The sequence below is a fragment of the Notamacropus eugenii genome, chromosome 3 (genome assembly GCF_028372415.1).
Source record: "Notamacropus eugenii isolate mMacEug1 chromosome 3, mMacEug1.pri_v2, whole genome shotgun sequence".
In the NCBI taxonomy this organism is placed as follows: domain Eukaryota; kingdom Metazoa; phylum Chordata; class Mammalia; order Diprotodontia; family Macropodidae; genus Notamacropus; species Notamacropus eugenii.
This window is the reverse complement of record NC_092874.1, coordinates 70,482,240-70,505,927: the sequence shown is the minus strand read 5'-3', so window position 1 is coordinate 70,505,927 and position 23,688 is coordinate 70,482,240. Positions and strand designations below refer to the sequence as shown.

At 40.8% G+C, this 23,688-nt stretch overlaps 1 protein-coding gene across 5 annotated transcripts in view; it reads right to left on the bottom strand.

The window, feature by feature from the left end:
- Positions 1 to 2,263: 2,263 nt before the first annotated feature.
- The window catches only part of JCAD (junctional cadherin 5 associated), a 72,573-nt gene continuing 51,148 nt past the window's right edge, over positions 2,264 to 23,688 (bottom strand). For all 5 annotated transcript variants that reach the window (XM_072651848.1, XM_072651850.1, XM_072651851.1 and 2 more), the window contains 2 exons: positions 10,885 to 14,762; positions 2,264 to 3,713 (listed from right to left, as the gene is read on the bottom strand). In XM_072651848.1, coding sequence (XP_072507949.1) covers positions 3,679 to 3,713; positions 10,885 to 14,762 — 3,913 coding nt within the window. In that variant the 3' untranslated portion in view covers positions 2,264 to 3,678. The remainder of the gene's footprint in view (positions 3,714 to 10,884; positions 14,763 to 23,688) is intronic.

Here is a 23,688-nt window from a genome sequence, read left to right as displayed (position 1 = left end):
TCTGTTTTAAGCAGAACAAGGGCCCCAAATATGAAAGTCTTTGTTTACAAAAACGTAGGACATCAGAAGTATCTACACAAGGTCAAATATTTATATAACTATAATCTTGTGGCACTTATCACTTTCCAAGAGATATTAACATTGACACTTAATTCTGCATTGCTTAGTAACTTTTAGCAAAGTTGGCCAACAATCACAAATACACTCTTTGAAAGTTGCTGGATTAAGCCTGGGTTCCTTCCAGTTAATTTTTCTGATTGGAATCAGAATCTAGTTTTCTCTACACAGTCACTAGCATCCCCTGATCTGCTGCTCATGTCTTAGCAGTAGAAACTCCATGGTAAGCAGTTGCTGGGAAAAGTCATTGTTTTGCTCTCTGAAAGTGATTAGGGTCACCTCAACCTACCTCACTGGTGAGCTGCTTGAATTTGTGGTGGGGGTTGTTGAAATGTATCCTAGATTATGGGATAGGCTATTCCATAGGTCAAAGTGTGTCCCATGGATTTGGAATAGTTTGCTTCACCATGATGATTTTAAATAAAAGTGGCCTTTCATCAATTAGAAAAAATGGTTCCCAAAGGTTAAAGTCTTGTTAAGGATTTGATCAGTATGTGAATTCCCTCCTATTCCATAAAGGAATAGTATAACTCCCACTAATTAAAACCATCTACCCAAACCAAAGTGGCCAATAAACCCAATAATACTAAAAGCAAGGGTCTCAAAAATCCACTGGGCCAGAAAAGTTATGCACAATAGAGGCAGGGGGTGGGAGGCACTAAAGGCTTCCCAGAGGGAAATCTTTACACATTTGGGTGGTACTTCAGGACAGGCTGTGGATAAAGCAAAAGACACAGAGAAACAATGTTGGAAATATTATGTTCAATCAATCAAAAGTTTGCTACAAGACATGGCAAATCAGAACCAACTAGCCATTAGCTAAATGTGTTTTCTTTCCTTTTCAAATTATCATTTACTTTACATGAAATTTTTCTACAAATTTCTAGTTTAAAATTGATCAGAACTAAATTTTAATCATTCAAGTCCCCAAACTCTTGATGAACATGACCATGTTAATGGTCATATTTACTAAGAAAACAATTTGGCAAATAGGTAACAGCAAAAATATTTTTATAGTCGAATCAAGTAATTGCTACCAATTAATCAATTATGCTACACTTAACAGGGAGAAAACTGTCACTGTTATTGATGTTATTGGATTCAAATCTTCAAATAAGTCCTATTTAGGCATGATATATTTGTCAGTTGTTTGAGGCTAACGGAAGTCTCAAAGTCACGATCTTCTGTACTTCCTAAATGATCAATCTACCATAATGGAATGAGACATTTTGTTTCCTTTTTTGGGCTTTCTCTTGAGTTTCTATTTTTCTTTTTCACATTGTGGACATTAGAAGAAATTTGGAGTAAGAATAAAGTTCAGTTTTTCTGCTTTCCAGTCATTTCTAGGATGACATTTCTAATTTGAATATCTTTAGGCAATATGTTGATAGTTTTCGAGGGGACAGGGTTAGTCTTTGGAAAAAAAAAAAGACTGTTCCCATTTTCTAAATGTGAAAAGGACACCAAGCCCCAAACAGGCTTGTCAGGTGGTTCGGTTTCAGGCCAGTTGGCCCCACACCAATCTAAGTGGTTAACCAATGACCAGAGTTCGAGTGAACCAATCCTCACTAAAGTCTTTCCCAGAAAGAGTAATTCCATGTCCATTCCAAGCAGTGACTTGGCCCTGGTTCCTACTGATATGAATGCTATATCTTATTGTAACTTTCCAGCTGGAAAAGCCAAAACTTAAAATGAATAATAAAATATATGCCAAGATTGTTCATTAGTATATCTGAGGGGATTTTGAAGAATGATTTACATGGATCTTATTTTGTTTATAATAGACTAAATATATAAAGCTCTTCTGTAAAAAAAAAAAATCATATGGCAGAGATATAAAAGGGGTTTTCTAAAGCACCACAAAGGTTGTTTTTGGGGCCAAATTATAGACCACCCAAAAATGATCATTTCAGAAAGTTGAGATGAATAAAAATAGATGAGGGAGCTTTTTGAGAAAGGATATTGTAAGGGACAGCTCTCCTGTAAGGAAGAAAGGGGGATGGAAGCAAGGAATCTTCAACGAAGGTTAGCAAATGAACATATCTTACAAAGAGAGTGGACAGAAACACATAAAAAATTCATAAATAAAGTTTGTGCAGGTTAATGCAATATTAAACACAGCAGAATGTACAGGCCTCAAAAACTCTTTTGAAATGCCACATATTTAATGTCTCAAAGCAATATTTTTAATACAGAGACTAATTCAGAACCATTCTAGGTAAAATGTTTAACTCTGTGTGTGCGTGTGTGTGTGCGCGTGTGTGTGTGCATGCGTGTATGTGGTGGTTAGGGGAGAGGGAAGGGTTGGGTGGATTGGAGAAGGTTTATTTCAGGGCTGTACAATCAGACATAATACAAAACCACTTTTTGGTAATTCTAGTTAATCTGGCACCAGTTATGATAGTTGGAGGATTTAGCCCTGAAAAGGATGACTTTCAAAAATATCCCATCAGCTATGTTTGTGAAAAATCTTTGTGAAAAATTCATTTTTAAAAAGAGTTAATTAACCCCATAATATTTTTATATAGAGAGACATCTCTTTTCACAACACAATCCAAGTGGCAGCATTGTATACGACTGAGATATAACATATACATTAAAACATCAAACTGAACCCTCCTTAGGGTTCCCTTCACACAAAGGGATACAGATTCTTTTAAATATAATACTTCTTTAAAAATCTGCCACCAAACAATAGTTTACATCATAGAAAAATAGTATTCTCCTAAAAAGAAATATAGTTACTTTGTTAAAATGGGCTATCTTAAATCAGCATTTTTTCATATAAAAGAATTTCTAAACATCCATACAGAAAATAAAAGTAGATAATACTGAGTGCAAAACACACAATGGTATTTTGTTTGCAACTGACTGAAATCTTTAGTTGCTCCATAAATAATATTCTTAGTCCATTATGGCACAAGTCCTTACCCCTTAGGAGCTTATAAGATATTGCTTTTATTCCCTAAATGTAGTGAGTTTACTTATGTAATTGAAGCAAATTCTTTTTGACACTATGTGGCCAAATTGATTTTAAATGGATCAATCTCTAACTTTATGTTCATTCCACATTTCCCCACAACTCAAAGTGCAGAAGGACTCTCAAAAATAGTCTATCTCCAAGATTCCATCCTATAAACACAAAAGCTTGGGCTTTAAAGATTCAGAAAGAGAGCTAACACATTCACATTCTTTTCCAAATATTTTCATAATATTCCCGTGTCTGGTCTTTGACACCGAAGGACTAGATGAAATACCCATCCCATTTACACCCTAGCTACCTCCATCAACGTGAAAATACCTTGACAAATGTAGGCACAACTTAATTAGAACTGCTATGGAAAACAGGCATGGCTTCAAAGGGTAAGATTTTCATTATCTCCACAAAACAGCTCTGGAAAAATGATTAATTTTTATCGGCAGTGGTAAAGGCTTTATCAATACACCCAAAACTAGTGAGGATCTCTAAGCAAACACCTGGGGCAGACAGGCTGGTCAGCCCCAAATCAGAGGATACTTAATTAGCAGGTTGGAGTGCTCGATATTTGCAGGTCACTCAAGTCAGACTTGTTCAACTCGGCTAGGATCGTATGTATCTGTTAAAAGTCAAGAAAAGGAAATAATCAGCAACAGATCAATTAACCACTTTTAATTCTCAGATAGTAAGCAAAGAATAACACACAGAGGGGAAAAAGCAACATTGTTCTCTTCTTTCTTTCTCCTTCCCCATTCTTCAAGGCCTAAGTCAATTTCAGTTATTTCTACAAGCCTGTTGTACTTGAACTTGGATGTGAATTTCAACTGATGGAAGTAAATTCAGTAATCACATGGGAGGTGGGGCACATAGGGGAGGAAATAAATAACATTTTGAGAGATTTTTTTTCCCCTTGTTCAAAACGTAATACAATAAACTTTGAAACAAATTGACTTCTGTTGTGTCCATTTGTGGCTGAGAATGCCTTTTGCTTTTATTCAGTTACGTATGCTTAACACAATGCACCAACTTCTCCAAGTGAACCTGAATTTCTGTCCTGAAACTCAAATGCTACAACATGTTGGCTTGAAGAATACTCAATTCTTGGTTACTTGCCAGACATTCCCTGAAGAGGACAAGAGAATGAAGTTGATATCCTTAACTGAAGAGAGTGGGCCTTCTGTTCTCAGGTCATAGGTACACTCGGATGCTTGGGAATTCTGCACAGTGCTTGGCTCAGCCGCTGGATTAACTCAGCTTCCAGTCCAAAATGGGGCACCCAGAAATTCTGGAATATGGGGTACATTCTCTTTCTCCCATTAATCAAATATGAAAATACAGAATCCATGAATCCTTTGATGGAGGTGAGACAGAGAGCAGTTACGGGATTCATCTAGGTTCACACAGCTAGTAAGTGTCTCAGGCTGGATTTAAACTCAGATCTTCCAGTGTTCTATCCTTTGTAACACATTCCCTGCAGGGGGTGGGAGGGAGGTGCTATTATTATCCCCACAGTTGAGGAAACTGAGAGGGACAGAGATTAAGTGACTTACCCAGGGTCACATAGCTAAGATCTGAAGTGATCTGAACTCAGGATCATATGAGATCATGCCTGTAAAGTGTTTTGTGGCTTTAACACAATATATTTGCTATGGCATAATAATAAAATCATTATTTCTGCTTCCTGTCTTATTTGCTGCATCTCATGTAGACCATGTAGACAATATGTTAATGTCTTTATCATCAAAATGTATTCAATAATCATTTTATTTTATTCAATGCAGCTCACTGTGCATTGCTATGAAGAATGAGACTATTCAAAAGAAATATTTGGGGGACCCCGAGTCAGTAAAGATTGAAATACGTAAAGGTCTAGGCAATTTCTGTACTTAATGGGGGCAACATTTAATGCCTTACAAAAATGCTTTGTGTTAAAAAGAAACATCTCTCCTCATGTCTTCTGAAATTCAACACTCAGAATAATATTCACTGTTAATGTGACAGATTCCGACGTGAACCAGATTATGCTGAGCTTTTGGTCTGGAGTTGTACTAGGCCTCTTGCTGGGTTAGTTTCTTTGAGGAATCTTTTGTTAACAAAGCCTGGCTTCCCCACCGCCCACACAGAGAAAAGGGAGACTTTTCATTCATGAAAGTTTGAAAATGTCAAACTTGCTGCTCACTGGAGTCCTGAAAAAAGAAATCCCTCTTAAAGCCAAGTTAGTGGGATCATCAGCTAGATGATAAGTCATTACTGAGCACCTCCATGACATAGAGTGCTGAGCAGCTACACCCCAGAGCAGTCATTGGATAAATACTTATACAGTGTTGTCATCAAAGACTCCTTCCAGAGTCTTTTGGCAAGACAGATGGGGCTAAACTAAGAATAATAATAACAGCATGTATATATCACTTTAAGGTTTGCAAAGCCCTTTACCTATATTATCTCATTTTATCCACACAATAACCCTGGGCAGGGGGTGGGAGGGAGGTGCTATTATTATTCCCACTCTACATTGAGGAAACTGAGAGAAAGAGAGATTAAGTGACTTGCCCAGGGCCACACAGCTAAGACAAGTCTGAGTGATCTGAACTCAGGTTTTCCTGACTTTAGACCCAGAATCCTATCCACTCACTGTGCCATCCAGCTGCCTTGGCTAGACCAGGGCTTGTTAGTGATTGTAAGATTTCCTGAAAGCTGCTGATACCCATTTCTAGCTGGCATAATCACGAGATAGTCACTGGACTAGAAGATTCACAGATTTGAGTGTATGTCTGAATGGGGCATTAAAAAACCAAATCTGTTAATAAGACCCTGTTAAGTTTCATCTGCCTCTTTCCCATAAATCCAACAAGTATTTAGAAATGCTTCCTACATGCCAGGGTCTTTGCTAGGAACTGGGAAAATAAAGTGGAAAATGAATTAGAGCCCTGACTTCAAGCAGATTACATAATCTATGCTTTAGAACAAGGAATCTAGATGATGCCATAGTACCTAGATAGCTGGGCCTGGAGTCAGGAAGACTCATCTTCAAATCTGACCTCAGACACTTAGTAGCTACATGACCCTGGGCAAGTCACTCAACCCTGTTTGCCTCAATTTCCTCAGCAGTAAAATGAGCCAGAGAAGGAGATGGCAAACTAGTATCTTTGCCAAGAAAACCCTAAGTGGGGTCATGAAGAGCCAGCCAGGACTGCAAACCCACAGAACACATGCTTTAGTTCAGGATGGTTCCCTTACATCAGCTCTTCAATGCCATGCAATGAGGCACCAAGAGATTAATGGTGGCTTAATTAAGTCATCAACAATCCTCTACTGAGTTGAAAAATGGAAAAACTGGACATATAAGAGATCTTTTTTCTTTTTTTAAGACTGATCTCTCTATCTCACTCAGGCTAGAAGTACTCATGGCCCAGCTAGTAAGTGTCTGACATCCTGGAAAACTTTGTCCTGCTCCATTTTCCAATCTCAGCCAGCTCTCTACTCCTTGGACATCCTAATGGCCCCTCTCATTCCTGGGAGCTCACCATATTAATGCTGAACTTAGTGTGGACTCAATGAGCCTAGTACACTACAGCTCAGAACTCTCAAGCTCAAGAGATTCTCCAACTTTGGCCTCCCTGGTACTGGAGAGTACAGGTCTGCACCACCATGCCCAACCATGTATGAGATTTTTGGATTTTCTTCCCTTTTAAGGAACACCTTAATAGGATACCTAGTAAGCACTCAATAAATCCCTGTTGAATCATGCAATAGAGATTGCTGAAACAGAGGTTGAACACAATTGGGACCTTTCCAACTGTATTTCAGCACTGGATTACAACACAATCCATGTGTAGATGGGATCCACCAGTGAGATGGCTCCTAAAAGTATATTAAGATAGCATGGAACTGGCCACATAATCCTTCCAACCACAATGAAGTCATTTCGGTTCAGGGAAAGGGATAATAACTACACAATAAAGACAAGAAAGCCCAGTATATAAGCTCATAAGGGACCTCTATTTTACACAGCAGGAGAAACCAGAGTTGATTGTATCTACAATTTCTGGTCCATTGTCAGGGACTGAGGTGGAGAAGGGTAGCCCCAAGTCATAAAATCAGAGCTGGAAAGAGACTTGGGCAGACCAGCCAGCCCAACTCTCCCATTTTATAGATGAGAAAGCTGAGGCCTGGTGAGGTTGGCATACACCATGAGATTGGCCTCACAGAATTTGTTCCTATTTCTATTTGGCCCTCCCTAGGATATACCATATTCATGAATTTTTTTTTTCTTTCTTTATAGGGAGCATGGGGACTGAGAGAAAAGAGTTGTTAAAAAAAATCAGGAATAATAACAACACAGATCCAGAGCCAACAGGGACACTGAAGGTGTCAAGTCCCACCTTTCATTTTACAGATAAAAAAATTGAAACTCGGGAAGGTTAGATGACTTGTCCAAGAAAAGTCTCACCACGAGTAAGTACCATGGGTGGAATTTGAACCTGTGCCCTCTGACTCCAAAACAATGCTCTTTCCTCAATATCATGCCACCTCTAAGTCAAAAAGTACAACTGTCTACCTCAGTTTCCTCAAATGTAAAATGAGGATAGTATTAGCCTCTACTTCCCCTGGTTGTTATAAGGATCAAACAAAATGCTTATAGAGCATTTAGCATGAAGCCTGGCACATAGTAGGTACTTAATAAATATTCATTCCCTCCTTCCTTCCCTCCCAAAAGTGTTGCTGTAGCCAAACTTTACAACGTGCCATTTATGTGCGCTCCATCTCATGTGAAGCATTCTGAAACGCAAGGTCTTCACAGTTCATTTGTTTAAAGTAGTCATGTATTAAGGACCAAACCTATGCCAGTTCCTCCTGACTGTGCCAACCCCCATCAACTTTCAAATGTTTAATTCCTCTGCTTAGTGGGCACAGAAAATGAATAGGAGAAAGAAAACAAACATACACACTTGCCAACTCTACCCCATAAAGGATCAGACATGCTTTAATCCTGCTCTGATGCTGACTTAGCTAGCTGTGGGATCTTGGATCTCAGAGACCCAGACCTTCATCTGTAAAATAACAGGGGGATGGGAGTGGGCTTAGACTAGATCATCTCTAAGATGCCTGCTAATTGGAGGAATTTGTGATTAGAGCTCACCTCTCCTACACTCATTCATTTGTGAATTATCTAGGAAGGTTCAGCAGATAAGAAATTATGAGAGTTCCTGCTCTAAAATAACCTTATTTTTCTCACTGAGGCCTGGGTGCTGGACCTGGAGCCAAAAAGACTTATATTCACATCCTGTCTCAGACATATACTAGCTGTGTGGCCCTGGGCAAATCACTTAATAGTTGTCTGCCTCCATTTCCTCATCTGTAAAATGGGGATAAGAGCAGCCCCTCCCTCCCAGGGTTGTTGTGAGGACTGAAGGAGATAATATCTGTAACACTCTTGGTTTACGGTAGCAGTATCTTAGTAGGCATTTAATAAATCTTGGTTCTTTCCTTTCCACACCCCCCCCCCCCAGCTCCTTTTCATATTACTCTAAGATTTTGAATTTAATAGAGAATAGTTCTTTCCAAAAACCAGGAGAGCTTAATACTAACAAAGTCTTAGATTTCTAGTCAACTGAAGGAAATCTGTCCCTTCTATCTTATAACATTTTTTCTCTTTAAATCATTATCCTCCTCATTCTCAGCTTGAATATTGGATTTATTACTTGTGACCACACAAAGGTGTTCCTGCCTCTAAAGTCACGTGGTTTATAAGCCTAGTGACTGCATACTTCAGTAGGCGTGAAAGAGAGCTATTTGTGCCAGAGACTTTTGGCTCCAACCTGTGATTTCATTACCGAGGGGGAGACTTCTAGTGTGCAAACTCCCTCCACAGATATAGATATGTTTGTAAAGTTAGTTTAGAGTTGGCTAGGGGCACTGAGAATTTGAATGACTTACCTAGAGCCATATAATTACTGTGTGTAAGGGGCAGGATGTCCTAACTACACAGGTAGGCCCTCTAGCCCAAGGCTTCTTAAACTTTTTCCACTCAAGACCCCTTTATTGCTTCTTAATCTGTGGAGTTTAAGTCAGAGTCGAACTAAAGGGGTCTTGAGTGGAAAAGATTTAAGAAGCCTTCAAGCTAGTAAGAGTTGTATCAGAAGTACACTCCAAACTGAGGCAAAGAATGGTCACTATTATTGGAAAATTGACAAATCATGCAGGGCCCTGAAAAGTTAATGAGTCAGTCTCGAAGGCTTCAGCATTCTCCTTGCCAAACTGGCTTATGGGAGATCTGATAATTAAGATGTAAGACATACGAAAAGGCAGACCTGCTGAGTATTGTGAGGAGGAATGAGAGTATGGGCTTATTCTAGCTGCTAAACCTCTTAAAGTCTAATACATTAATCAGATGAAGAAAGCAGCCAAACAAATGGGAAAAAAAAATATTTTGAAGGTACTACTGAAAGACCTAGCAGGCCTGTGAGGTATCTAGGTCACTAGGCCAGTCCAATACAGCACTTCTTTTGTTCTTATTTGGCCATTAAAGGATGGTTAGGCATATTTCTGGGAGCCATATTTCTAATCACTGGTAGCGATATCCCGGAGGGTAAATTCTGTTGTTGTTGTTCAGTTGTTTCAGTCAAGTACGGCTTTTATTGACCCCATTTAGAGTTTTCTTGGCAAAAGATACTGGAGAGGTTTGTCATTTCCTTCTCCAGCTCATTTTTACAGATGAGTGAGGCAAACAGAGTAAAGTGACTTCCCCAGGGTTACACAGTTAGTATCTGAGGGCAGACTGAAACTCAAGTTTTCTTGACCTCAGGCCCTGCACCACCTAGAGGCCCTGGAGGGTAACCACTAGTCTCCTATAAAATATCCAGTAGTGCTACCATCTAAGATGGAGTACCATTTTATGGGAGCCAGCAAAGTTGTTACTTATTTCTCAGTAGTTAGGTTATAAGAAAACTACGTTAAACTTCATTTCTGCAAATAGAAGTTCAAATACATCACAGGAGTCAAGGGAGGCAGGGTGGTCCAGTAGGAACAACAGTGACTCTGGTTCAGATCTGCCTCTGATACATACCATCTATATAATTCTGAGATCCCTTCCACCTCTATATCTCTGATGTTATCCTGCAGTTACTTAAATGAACACTCTTGGCTAGGAATTTTTAATCTGAAATATGTAAATTTATTTAAAAATTTTTTTGATAACTGAATTTCAATGTAATTAGTATCCTTTGGGGTTTTATGTATTTTATTTTATGTATTTGGAAACATGGTTCTGAGAATGGGTCCATCAGCTTCATCAGATTTCCCAGGCGCTCCATGACACAAATGAGATTAAAAATCCCTATTCTGGTATATCCTTTTATAAAACAAAGAATTTTTTTTTAGTTAAAATCAAATTCCCTAGTTTATTTGGTCCACATGCCAAGTTTCACATAGGTTTTTCTTAAAGCAGGATGTACTTACAGTTATTTCTCATATTCTGAAAAGCAATGCAACCTAGTGGCTAGAAGACCACCCTTGCCATCAGAAAGTCATAGGGGGAAATTGTGCTTCTGACACCTACTGTCTTTGTGACCACAGGCATGTCAGAGTCCCTACTCAACTCTCTAAGGCCATATAAATTACACACAAGTTGGTGATCTGCTTTGGTGGAGGGAGTCTCTAGACCAGGAGTTCCCCCACACCAAGGAAACCACAAGTTTGAAGCTCCACCTTACCTAAAAGGATTCATAGTTACCGAAGATAGATTGTACTCTTCTCTAACAAAGCATTTTTCAAGTGTTAATGCTACTTACCTAGGCAAAAAAGATCTTGCTCTGCACTCTTCTTTACACTGTGTATTATCTGATGCCCATTTTCTTCTAGGGATGTGATGTGCTTCGACACAGCTCCAACCTCCTCCACTTTGTGTCCTGGGTCACCGCCATTCAAAGAGCCAAAGCCAAGCCTTGACTGTCCTTCCAGTCTTCTCTGAATTTTCTCTTCTTCTGTCTCCTCTCCAGAATCAGTGCTTTTGGAACTAAGACGTCTAATTCGAGAGATGGAATCAACTTCCTTCATTCTCATTATCCGATCCACAGCCGTTTTGGTTGGAGGGCTGACTAATTTCTCTTGTATAGTTTCAATCACCTTGGAGGTACTTCTGAATTTCTTTTCTGAGCCTATCCCAGTGGAGTTTCTTTCCAGGTAATGAAACAAAGTTGACTTGTAGAATTGGTTTGTTCTGAGGTCCTTCTGACCATGGAGCTTGGAAGGTGATTTGGGCTCAGGTTCAGAGACCAAATCATTAGTGGTGTCATCTCCATCCAGATCTGGGTTTAGTTCAGAATCTTGAGGAATTATGTGTGTCTTCAAGTGTGTGTCTCTCTCCCCTACAAAGAGAGGGCTTTCAGTCCAGCCACACTTTCTCCTGCTATCAAAAGCACTTTTTGATGATATGAGGTTAGGATCATTTGGTTGAACCAAATTGCAAGATGTTTCTCTTGCTGGCAAATCTGCCTTGGGAACATTTTGAGCAGGACTGGGAGGAAGGTTTGGCCCCCTTTCCTTGTTACCATGGATGAGGGATTCTACAGCTACTTCTATGCCCAGAATCCGGGTAGCCCTTGTCTGAAGGGGTTCATTAGGAGGGATTTCTATTGCACTGGGTTTTTCTAAAATGTTATCTAACTTGTTGGCACTACGCTCTGAACTTGTGTCAAGACCCACAAACTTTACTTCAGACAGACCTTGTTTTTTGTTCACTAAAGAAACGTGTCCTGCTGACTCCCTCTGTTCGGCTCCAACACTCTTGGGATGAATCACTTGGCTTGGTTGCGCAGAATTTAATACATTGCTATACTGCCTCTTTTCTTGGGGCTCTCTTATGTCTGCTGAGTAGCTCAAAGGGTTTGGAATTGTCTTCATCAAACCACTTGACATCATTCTTTTCACAGGGTCTGGGCTGATGGCCAATTTGTTTATTCTCGTCTCCATTTCCTGGTTTCTTGTTTCTGGAATCGCACTTTCATCTGGGGGCTTGACAGATTCACCTTTGCTATCTCTTCTCTGGAAGGGTATCTGTGGTTGAGGATTGTCATATATAAAATCAGCTATCAGCTCCACACTCTTAACTCTTCCTGATTTAAATACAGGAATCTCTGGTGTTAGTGTCCTTGGCTGTAGCCCAACTCTCATTTCCTGGCTGGGTTCATCAGGCTTATAGTGCTTTAACCCAGGCTCAGCATCAGTATCAGTACCAGCATCATCAACCTGCATCTGATACTCACTTTCTGCAACTTCTCCATCAATACTGCTGTTGCTGCTGCTGCTGCTGCTGCTGCTGCTGCGGCTGCTGCTGCTGCTGCTTTCTTCCTGTTCTTGAAGCTCCTTATTAAAACTTTCTAACTGACTTATTACATCCCAGGGACGACGGCTAACTGGTTTTAAGAGAAACTGACCAAAGAGTTCTTTACTGCTGCATGGGGCACTTGCCTCACCCTTTACTGCTTGACCTTTGAATACTGGCTTAGTGTCCTTCTCGTTTACATCGGTGGAGGGCCCATAAGGCTGGCTTTGGCCTGCTTTTGACGAAGGCCCCTGAATAGTGGACGAAGCAGTCCTTGAGAAAGCACTATTGCTAGATGGACTGAAGTACATCTGACCTTTCAGACTCTCAGTATTTGGCCTCAACTTCCAGTCCCTGGGAGGGGATGCTGTTGGCATCAGGGTTTCAGAGGCAGGGTCTGATAATTGCAGAGTGGGGTCTGATACTTTTGGAAGGGGCAGTGCATTGTATTGGTCCTCCATCTTTTTAGCAGGAAGAAACTGGGAGATCTGGGATTCTTGGGTGACAGCGGTCTGCGTTTGCTGGTCTCTGTACTGGTCACCTGGCCAAGAGCCAGAATATCTGAGTTCCCTGTGTTTTGCAGGGTAGCTGAACCTCAGGTCATTTGTTTGTTTGCCCTGCTTTGGTCCTCCCAGGCCTTGTTTTTGTAGCTCAGTTTTACTGGCCATGTTTCCTGTAAGTGCTTGTAGCTCCAGGTCGGTGGAAGACATGCTCAAGAGACTTTGTTCTCGCAAAGCCCCTCTCTTCTCATGGCCATTCTTTTTATCAGCACTCTGTTTTAAATCATTGTTATTCCTATCTGTATCTGGCAGATGTGGCTCGGATTTAACTGGGACAGAAACCAAGCAAAATACAGTTTCGTTCACGTTTTTCTTTGAGCTTTTCTTGGTCTGAATCCCAGTTTGAAATGTTTTGAGCTTAGTTATGGTTTCACAGGTACTCTCCCACTGTGGGATTTGGGGAGAAACCCTCCCTTTAGCACAGGGCTGACGGCTGCTTTCTTTATCAGGCTGCTGCTCACTTAAAACACAATTGTCTCTTTGGTCAGGCAAGGCACAGATTTCTCTGTCTGGGGGGGGTGTTGCTGGGAACCACCCAAGGCTAGGTTCATAAGTGGCAGGATCACTCTCACTTTTGGTTGCTGGGACTTGGCTTTCAGGATGAAAACAGGCACCATCATCTTGTGCTTGAACCCGAGCTGGTCCTTGGAAACCAGAGGGACTTGTGGTATATAGTTTGTCAAGGAATTTGGTTTCCTGGCTGAGGTCTTGATGATGGGCCATTGTGATGTGTCGGATTCGTGGGTCACTGAAGGGAATATACTGGATCGAGCTGTCACAAGCATCCATGTGTAGAGAGCGTCCGGGAAGCCCATGAGAGGGACCCACACTTGTACTATATTGATTCCCAGACCTGTAAGAGCTGGATGAAGAGTAATGGCCAGTCATGGGCTTCTCCATCATCTGCTGCTGTGGCGGCTGCTGCTGTGTGTGACCACCATATTGGAAATGAGGCACTTCATTTAGGAAACGTGGATTTGTGTTCTGGTGGGGTGGTGACCTATAAGACGGTGGTGGGACGTACATGGGAGGCTCTAAATTTGGGTCTGGGTTATAAGGGTCCTGCCTGGGCTCATTAGTTTTGGGCAGAAAAGAAACACAATGTTTCTGGTAGTTATCCTGATACCTGCTGGTTTCTACTCCACTTCGAGTTTGTCGGTGGAGTTCATAAGATGGAGGTTTTAGGGGTCTCCCATACTTGGGTTTTTGTAAAGGAATATAAGGGTCACCCTTCTCAGAGTTTCTTAGGTATTCCAAGTTGGATGTACTATTTGGAGGATAAAATAGCATTTTAGCATCCCCTGGGAAATGGTAATCATTTAGCAGAATGGGCATTTCCACACATCTTAGGGTGTCGGGGGAAAGAACTCTAGGCAATGACTGGGACTTTCCCTTGTTTTGGGAATTGAATGTATTGTCTCCTTTATTAAATGCATATAGATCTTGCAGCAGTTTCTCACCATCTCCATCAGACATCTGCCTCCCCAGTCTCCTAGGCTGGTTCCAGCTCTCAAAATTTGCATTCTGCCGCTTGGGATCTCCAGATACTTTCCAGCTGCCTTCTAAAACTGCTCTCCTCGCTGTATTTTCCAACCTCGATCCTACTTCCAACTGACTCTCTCTCACATGTCGGTTCATCCCATGGGGCTCTGCCATTCTAGGGGGTTCCAGGTTTCCTCTGTCTGTGTAATCCAACAGTACACTGAAATCTTGTCCTTTTCTTCTCCAGTAGGCAAGATCTGGCTTAGGCTGGGAAGACCTCGCTAATGGTGGCTGGTTAGAAAACCTACACAGAACAAACACACATGTTGCATTAAAAAATAAACAACACATAAAGGAAATGTGTTCTCTCTTTGCCCTCTGAACTTCCAGAAGTTAAACTCCGCTTTATTCCAAATGAATTTCTATTTCCCTTTTGTTATTTCCTCCCACTCAGATGGCACCTCATTAAAACTTTTTGGAAAGATGGGATAGCTCATGATTATTAGAATGGTGATTTGTTTTCATCTCCAGCTATTTAGATGTTAGAATAGCTGCTGTCTTCTTTAACCTATGAAGAGGCAAAGACACAAGCCCATTGCCTACCATAGCTATATCAAGATAGAGCACAGTAAACCTTATTCCAATCATTTAAACATTTAAGCTTAGTAGTACTGGTAGTGTTGGTGGGCTAGCAGGAGAAGGCAAGGCATAACAGTCAGAAAAGCCATGGCCATTATCAGAAGATTCAAGGTTTACATAGGTTGACAACCAGGCAAATGATGATTGGCACTTTGGTGTTTCCTGTGTCTTCCCTCCTCATCTGGTACTACCTTCATTTTCTCCACCCCATTAAACATATGAAAACTCCTTGCAGAAATGTTTATCTCTTATATCAGGTCACTGGATTCCCACACTTTGAACAATAGACTTTTGGCACTAGATCTTGGGCCTAACATTTGGTTTATATTTGTTCCCTTCATGATGTGGATCCTAACTTCCTCTACCAGCAGGAAAACCTTCCCCCCACCCCAAGATGTCCCTTGGGTGGCTCATAGTATAAGAAAAATAGCAAGTACAACTATGGGACAAGATAGTGGCAGGAATGATATGATTTTAGGATGCCTAAAGAAGAGACTTGACCTAGAGATCTGTCAAGAGTAAATGTGGACAGTTCTTTTTCATGGGACTCTAAGTCTGATGAAGAGATTCTAGATACCATCCAAAATGTTCTCCTAGGATGTAATTTATCAAATGGCTCTCCTTATTCTAAGTCGATCATCACTACCACCATAAAGAAAAAAAGTTCCTGAAAAAGCTCTCTGTTAGATGCAGTATAAAAATGTTAAGAGACAGTATATTAGTGTCCAGAGACTAGGATTTTATTACCTAATAAAAATTCAGCTATCTGGAATGCTGAGGAGAAACAAGTGTTTCAGTGAGTGAATAGTTAAGCAGAAAACTAGTTCAATTCTTGTCGTAAAATGCTTTCTAAGATAAATTACTCCTCTTTCCAGCACAGTATGCTGAAGGTTATTTGAGAACTTGTAGTGCCTCAGGGTCTTACTTCAGAATATCAAGTCTTATTGTCTAAAACTGTAGTTACAGGAGTAAGAGACAGAAATGAATATATATTCCTAGGGATTTATCCAAGAAGTTACTTTTTTTTAAATTTTTGGTATAAATTTCTGGTGCAAACTGTTTGCTAGTGATTTGACTGCTTTCTCTTAAAAGTTGAAATCAGTGAAAAAAAAAGTTCTGGAGTACTGAATCTGTTAGCTGGGTTCTGCAAGACTGAATTACATGGAAATTAAAAGCATTTCAATAGAAGCAGACTGTTAAATAGCTATTTGAAGTAAAGATATCTATATCAAGTGCTGAAAAAAAAGATTAATTGGCTTGAAATCCTATTTTAAGTAAAATATTTCACTGATGAACCACAATGGATTCTGAAAAGAGGATTGTGTATTGGCAGGGCAAAGAAAGCCACAATTTCATATAACAATCCCCAAAGCTTTACAGGCACCACCAAATCCTCCTGGGTTCATGAGGCAAGCTCTACTGATTGGCTGATGGACGACTGATGCATAAGTCATCCCTGATGCTGGCCCCACTGGTTCAGAGGACATACACGCTGTTCACCATCCAAGACCACCCAATAGCACCTCAAAACTTTGCAACTTTGCCCTCCAAGAGTCCCCTGGAGCATCCTCCACTACCTCAGGAAGGTCACGCTGAGGAGTGTAGGAGCTGAAATATTTTTAATTCCCTGGGGTTGGCTGGTTATCAGAAATTAAACTCTGTAGAACTCTGTACTTGGCGATGGTTTAACTCAAAATATATAAACTTTGTAAGACACTGAAACTGTCAGAGGACCAATTAAAAAAGGCATGAAGATAAATCAGTTAGAAGTCCATGGTACATCCCTTGGGCCTGAAAAACATACAGGTCAGCCAACTCTCTCTGTGCTTAAGCTGCCATATGAACAGTGCTCTGCAGAACACAGTGAACACTGGGTTGCTAATAGCTGATACAGGGCAAATTTTCACTAGTATGCAAAAGTCCTAGCAAAGATCCTTGCTTCTTAAGAATCAATAAGCGCTATGAAGGTAGGAAAGTGTTAGTTTCTCATTTAAAGACCAATTGCTATAAACAGTAAAGACTTTTTTTCATTTAAGCTTAGCACATAGATGTGTAAACTTACCCTGACTCAATCATTGCACGATGGTTTAGTCTCTTGGCAAGATCAAAGGATATCTCATGAGCCCATGAGGCCCACTAGCATTCTCACAACATCAGTAGGTTATGAGGAAGGCCCCAAAGACTTAAGATGGAACTCCCTACCCTAGTAAACCTTTGGGAACATGAAGACAGAAACCACAACAGAAGAGTAGGTATGAATAGGTTACAATCTGCATCATCGGTGAGATTACAACTCCACTCTGGACCTATGCTTCACTAAAGCCTGACTCTCATAATAGCATGGAGAAGATTCCAGGTTGTTAGAGTGCATCAGAGTACAGACTCCACCAAGGAAAAAAGGCTTGAGTACACCACAGGAGCAGCTAGGTGGCACCACAGTGCATAGAGTGCTGCACCTGGAGTCAGGAACACTTCTCTTCCTGAGTTCAAATCCAGCCTCAGACACTTATTAGCTGTATGATCCTAGGCAAGTCATTCAACCTTGTTTGCTTCAGTTTCATCACCTATAAAATGAGCTGGAGAAGGAAATGACAAACCACTTCAGTATCTCTGCCAAGAAAACCCCAAATGGGGTCACAAAGAGTTGGACAAGACCGAAACAACGGCAGAAGAGCAACTACCAGAGAAACAACACAACTAAGTTTGGAGAGGGTTCATCAACAGGTTGGCCAGAGAATGATGATTTTATTTTTTTTAGCCACAGTAGCTCTCAAAAACCATCTTTGAAGTAATTGAAGGCTTATTAATCTATGCAGAGGTTGATGGAGAGTGTACCCACACTGAGGATATCATGGATCCTCGTAACATTGATAAACTCTCTCATGTACACAACACAGTGTTCCAAATATGCAACAGACTTATCTCATAACTTTCAGATCAGATATTAACTCAACTAACACTGACCACCAGCTAGGTGAAGAAAGTAATAACTATATTGTGAAGTGGGAGTAGACACAGAACCTACCTGAAAGGACTAAAATTAATCTAATAGAAGAGGTGAGATAGATCCACCTGACTTTTCACTGTGTGCTGGTCATGTCTAGCAGGCATTGTATTCCATCCCTGTGTGCCCTCTGTTTCAGACTACCTCTCCCTAGCTCTTACCTAGAACTCCTGTAAGACAAAAATTCACCTCAGTAATCCATCACAAGGAAGCTGATTCTCCTGGGGAAGAACACTGTGTATCATTTCCAAACCAGATATGAACTCTCAGGAAACAACACGGAGTCTGGAATGTGGAGTCAGAGGACATGAGTTCCAACCTCAACTCTGTCATTTATGACTTGTGTCTTCTTAGGAAAGATGCCTCAACACTTTGGGCTTCAGTTTCCTCAACTGTCCAATGAAAAGTATGGACTAGATGGAGTCCTTTCTAAATTTAAAACTGTGAGTTGCAATTTCTAGATGATGGAATGCTTTGAATCAGTCATGTTGATCATCTGGGCAACATTAAGATGATTTAAACCCACTGCTAGAGTAACAAGATCTGGCTTATAAGTGCCCAGTTTTTCAGCAGGTGGAAAAGAAAGAAGGAAAAATGGAAAGGGGGTTATTAGTAACAAAAAGTAGTTGAGATTAGGCTGGAGCAGGGGTGGGGAACCTGCAGCCTCAAGACCTCAAGTGACCTTCTAAGTCCTCAGATGCAGCCTTTTGACTGAGTCCGAGCTTTACAGAACAGATTCTTTTATTAAGGGGATTTGTTCTGTGAAGTTTAGATTCCATCAAAAGGCTGCACTTGAGGACCTAGAGGGTGACATATGACCTTGAGGCCACAGGGTTCTCACCCCTGGAGAAACCCCACCAGAAGAGAGGTACGCTTTGTAGAGAAATTGTTCACCTTCACCTCCAGGGTGAGAAGACTGAATTTCACAAAGCTTCTGATGCCTTCTGCTCCCTTGCATTAAGACTGCTAAAATGGAATAGAATTGGGCGCGTTAATGCTTCTTTCCTTCATCGAACACTTTGAGAAGTGGGATGCCATGGATTTTCTTTCAAACGGCTATTGATAACCATTTCAGATGCTTCAGCCTCCCCTGGAGGGGGTGGTGTGAGAGATGAGAGAGGCATGGTGAAACTGGCTACCACCAAAGCAGATCAGAGGCATGGCCAGCTGACAGAAAAGCTGTCAAATCATGGCAGCCATCTGAAGATGTGGGAGGCAGTGGGGAATAGCAGCCAGCCTCAGAGTCAGACACACAAGTGACCGTGGGGAAATCACTGAATCGCTGCAGCTATAAGTTACAGAGACATTAGATCCCCACACTAATGAAATCATGGGTCCAGATGAGACACCACTCCATTCCTGTCCATCCTCTCTCCCCACCCAAAAATCTTAGAAGCTGATCAAGGTACAGACTATATTCTATAGGCAAACTTCTTTATCAGGTAACCTGAATTTTTTGGGACTAAGAACTCACTATGGGTCAGTAGCACAATATGGCAGCTAAGGAAGCAAATGTAATCTTAGACTGTATTAGATGTGAAAAATGAGAGCAGTAACTGGAGTGCTGCCTTTGGTTCTGTGGAGATTTTGGAACAGATATCAGTAAGTTATAGCACATTGATGAAAAGAGCAATCAGAATGGTGAAAGAGTGAATCAATGAAAGGAACTGAGAACGTTTAGCCTGCAGAAAAGAAGACAGCTACTGCACCTGACATACATTCTAAACTGCTGTGTTACCTATGAAATCTAAAGAAGGCTTCACAATGATTTCTAGTATTTATATGCAACAAAGCGAGATCCAGTTTTTCTTTCAAAGGAAAATCAGTCAAAAGAAACTCAATATTGCAGTAAAAGCAGATGAATGCTAACATGGCAGGAGGAATCTAGCGGAAAGAAACAGAGCATATTAAAGCAAAGAGGGAAAAGATAAGGAAATCCAATGGAATTCATAATCCAAATAAAATAGGTCCAGGGAAGAGTCTACAAAGATTTATAGAGTGGGAACTGATTAGTTACTATGGACATTTTATACATTGAATGAATAAATGATAAAGCATTTATTAATCACATTTTACTGAGTGCTAAGGATAAAAATATAAGGAAGTAACATGGTACCTACCCTCAAGGAGCTGGCATTTTAAGTAGGAGCATCAACAGATAAAAGGACCTTGAAGGGGATGGTACATATGCATGTCATGGTTTAGAAAGAGCCAGGAAGTGAGTGGGGGTCTAATTCCAGGAAAGATAAGGAAAAGCTCCTTGATCCCTAGGACTGTTTCAAAGGCAGAGTCTGGAATTCTGGTGAGAAGGGGATGGAGATGATGGCTGGAATGCAAACAGTATGGTTTGGAAATGAAATTCATTTATTCAGATGTGGGTTGTTGGAAGTTATGTGTTTAAAAGACTGACTAGAAGGGACAGAAGCAGGCAAGGAGCCTGCTAAAAGGATTCCTCCACTGAAGGCACAATTTCTGAAAATCTTTAAGAAAGATAGGGAATGAATTTTGACGACTGGGATTCTTGAAAATAAGTGTAAAATAACAGATAATACACAGACCAGGAAATATTTTAAAAATCTAAGCATGTGTAAAAGCATTATTTCTAGATGACTGACATCTTTTAAAACCAAGGAAAATCAGTAAACCTAATAACTGAACGTTTTAAAATCAATTGTGAAAGAAATCAGGACAACAGGAAATAGGTCCTAACTCCTAGAGGTTGTGTGTGAATGACTTTCAAAACAGAACATGCATGCTGAGGGAAAAAAAAAGGAAGAAGGATTCAGGTGGTGGTAGTGTAGTAATGCTGGAAATCGCCATTAAGAAAGTAGCTTTCTAATGAAATACTAGAAAAGTGTTAACACCCCAAAACAAAAAGTTATCACAAACAAAGGGGATCCAGTTCTGTATTGAAATAAGTCTATCAAGGTGAATGAAGGGAGAAATTGGTGGGGAAGGGGGGGGGAATCATATGATACACATTTATTAAGAGACTGTTACATACCAAGTATTGTGTTAGGCACTGAGGAATCAAAGAGCTTACTTCTATCAGGAGTGGGTAGGTTGGACCAGGGGCAGGGAATCTTGGACTGAATCTGTTTCAAAGGGCCACACTTGAGGACTTAGAAGGCCTGGAGGTAGCAGGGTTCCCACCCCCAGATGGGGCTCCTGTCCCCACAAAGGGTTTTCCTTTCGACTATGATATAACTTCCACATCAAGTCTTATAAATTAAAAAGGAAAAAGCACCACAGAGCTTCCCATCATCATTTATATCTTACATTATTGTATAGTGATACCCACGGGACTGCTTAGCTTAGCACAAATTAAGTGACAAAGAGGCCTTTGGGCCATAGCATAGATTTTATTCCCAGGAGGATAGTTAGGTCTGCCCAGAGAAAACACATACCTCAGTTACCACTGATTAATAACTTAAGTCCTGCAAAAACAGATGACTTTTTTTTACAAATAGGGTTCCTACTATTTATCTCATAAAGCCTGTATTATATGTACAATATGTATGAAAAAAGAAGACCCTGAAGGAAGTCCAATCAGATATGTCTACTAGGTTCAGAACCTATACTCAAATTCACAGTTTTGACAGCTGCCTTTCCCTTGTGAGGCAGACAAAGAAACACAAGAAGGAAAACTCAAAACAGCCCTTCTGTATGAAAAGGCAGCTTTAAGTATGTGTCCTACTAATTTTATATACACTACATTTTTTTGTGACTTAGATGGCAAATTCCTAAAGCATGTGTCAGGGGAAATGTCATAGTTACTAAATATGAACTTTTCGGGGCAATACTTCAGTTCAATTCATAGACATTTAAAAGGTTATTTCCAAATTGTAGGTAGAACACAAAGACATAACCCCTCAAGAAACTTTTTCATACTGTTTAGTCGTTCTTCAGTCATGCCCCACTCTTCGGGACCACATTTGGGGCTTTCTTGGAAGAGATACTGGAGTGATTTATCATTTCCTTCTCCAGCCCATTTTACAGATGAGGAAACTGAGGCAAACAGGGTTAAGTGACTTTGCCAGGGCCACACAGCTAGTAAGTCCTTGAGGTCAGATTTGAATTTGAGAAAATGAGTCTTCCTAACTCCAGGCCTAGTGTTCTATCCATTGCACCACCTAGCAAGGAGCTTACAAAACAGCAGAGAGAGTGGTACAGTGGTAAGAGCACTAGGTTAGAAATCAGAACGCCCTGGTTCAAATTCCATCTCTGTCATTTAGTAGATTTAACCTTAGGTCATTTAATCTCTGTGGGCCTCAGTTTGCTCAAGGCAAATGGGAAAATTAGAACAGAGAGCTTCTAAAATCCCTCCCCTTGAATCTATGATCCTATGAGCTTCAAAGTGTGGTATAAGGTATAATATAATGGTAAAGGAGAGATCCAATCAAAGTATGATATTCAGAGAATAAGATTGCTTTCAGCTTTTCCTCCCTTCCTTCCGCCTTTCTTTGCTCTTTCCTCCCTCCCTCCTTTCCTTTACTTTCTTTTCCTTTCCCTTCCTTCCTGCCTTCCTTCTTTTTTCCCCTTTCCTCCTTCCCTTCTTTTCCATCTTTCCTCCCTCCTTCCTTCCTTCCTTCCCACAGCTTACTACCCATGACCCTGAACAAATCACTCAGTCTTTCTGGACCACAGATTTCCCATCTGCAAAAGCATAGCTGACTTCTGAGGTCCCTTCCAGCTCTTCATCTATGACCCTATGATTTTCACCACAGCTCTATGAGTCCAGTTCTATGGGCATTACCTGCATTTTACAGATGAAGATAATTAGGATCTTAAGGATTAGGTAAATAGCCTCTGGTCACACAAACTCTAGGCCAGTCCTGACTTCAGGACTTTATCCAGGACATCATGAGCTAATTACATAAAAGGGAAAGGTGAAAACCAGTCAAATGCCTGCCACTGCCTGGTAGGGCTAGAAAGGCCTTCTAGAAGAGATGGCATTTCCATTTGAACTTCACAAGACTGGCATTTTAGGTACCGGAAATAGCATTAGCCAAGACTACCCTGCATGGTGTGGCATCTACAGGGCAGGGCCAGTGACTGTTTGCCCAAAGCAAAGACTGTATAGATGAGAATAACAGGGGACAAGACCACCTAGCACATAGTAAGGCAAACAAAGACAGACCCTGTCTTCAGGAAACTTATATTCTAATGGGGAAAACAATACATAAAAGCAAAGCGAGAAGAGAGGAGAAGGGGAAGAAGGCACCTGGAGCTTGGCACCACATTGGAGAGAGTTTCACATACCAAAGAACTTTGAACTTGACTTGGTAATTGATAGGGAACACTGAAGGAATTCTGACTAGAAAAGCACCATGACCAGATAACCAAGATTTCTGTCAATGGTGTGAAGGGCAGAATGAAATAAGAGGAGATGATAGGCAGAATGTAAGGGGGGTTACTGCAATAGTCCAGGGAAGTGAGAGGCTATAGTAGAATGGCAACCATAAAAATAAGAGAGGAAGCTGGGAACAAATGCTATTTTGGGGGCATATTCAATCGCAACCGGTAATTTACTGGCTGGGTCAGCTAGGTGGCTCAGTGGATAGAGAGCGCTGGGCCTGGAGTCAGG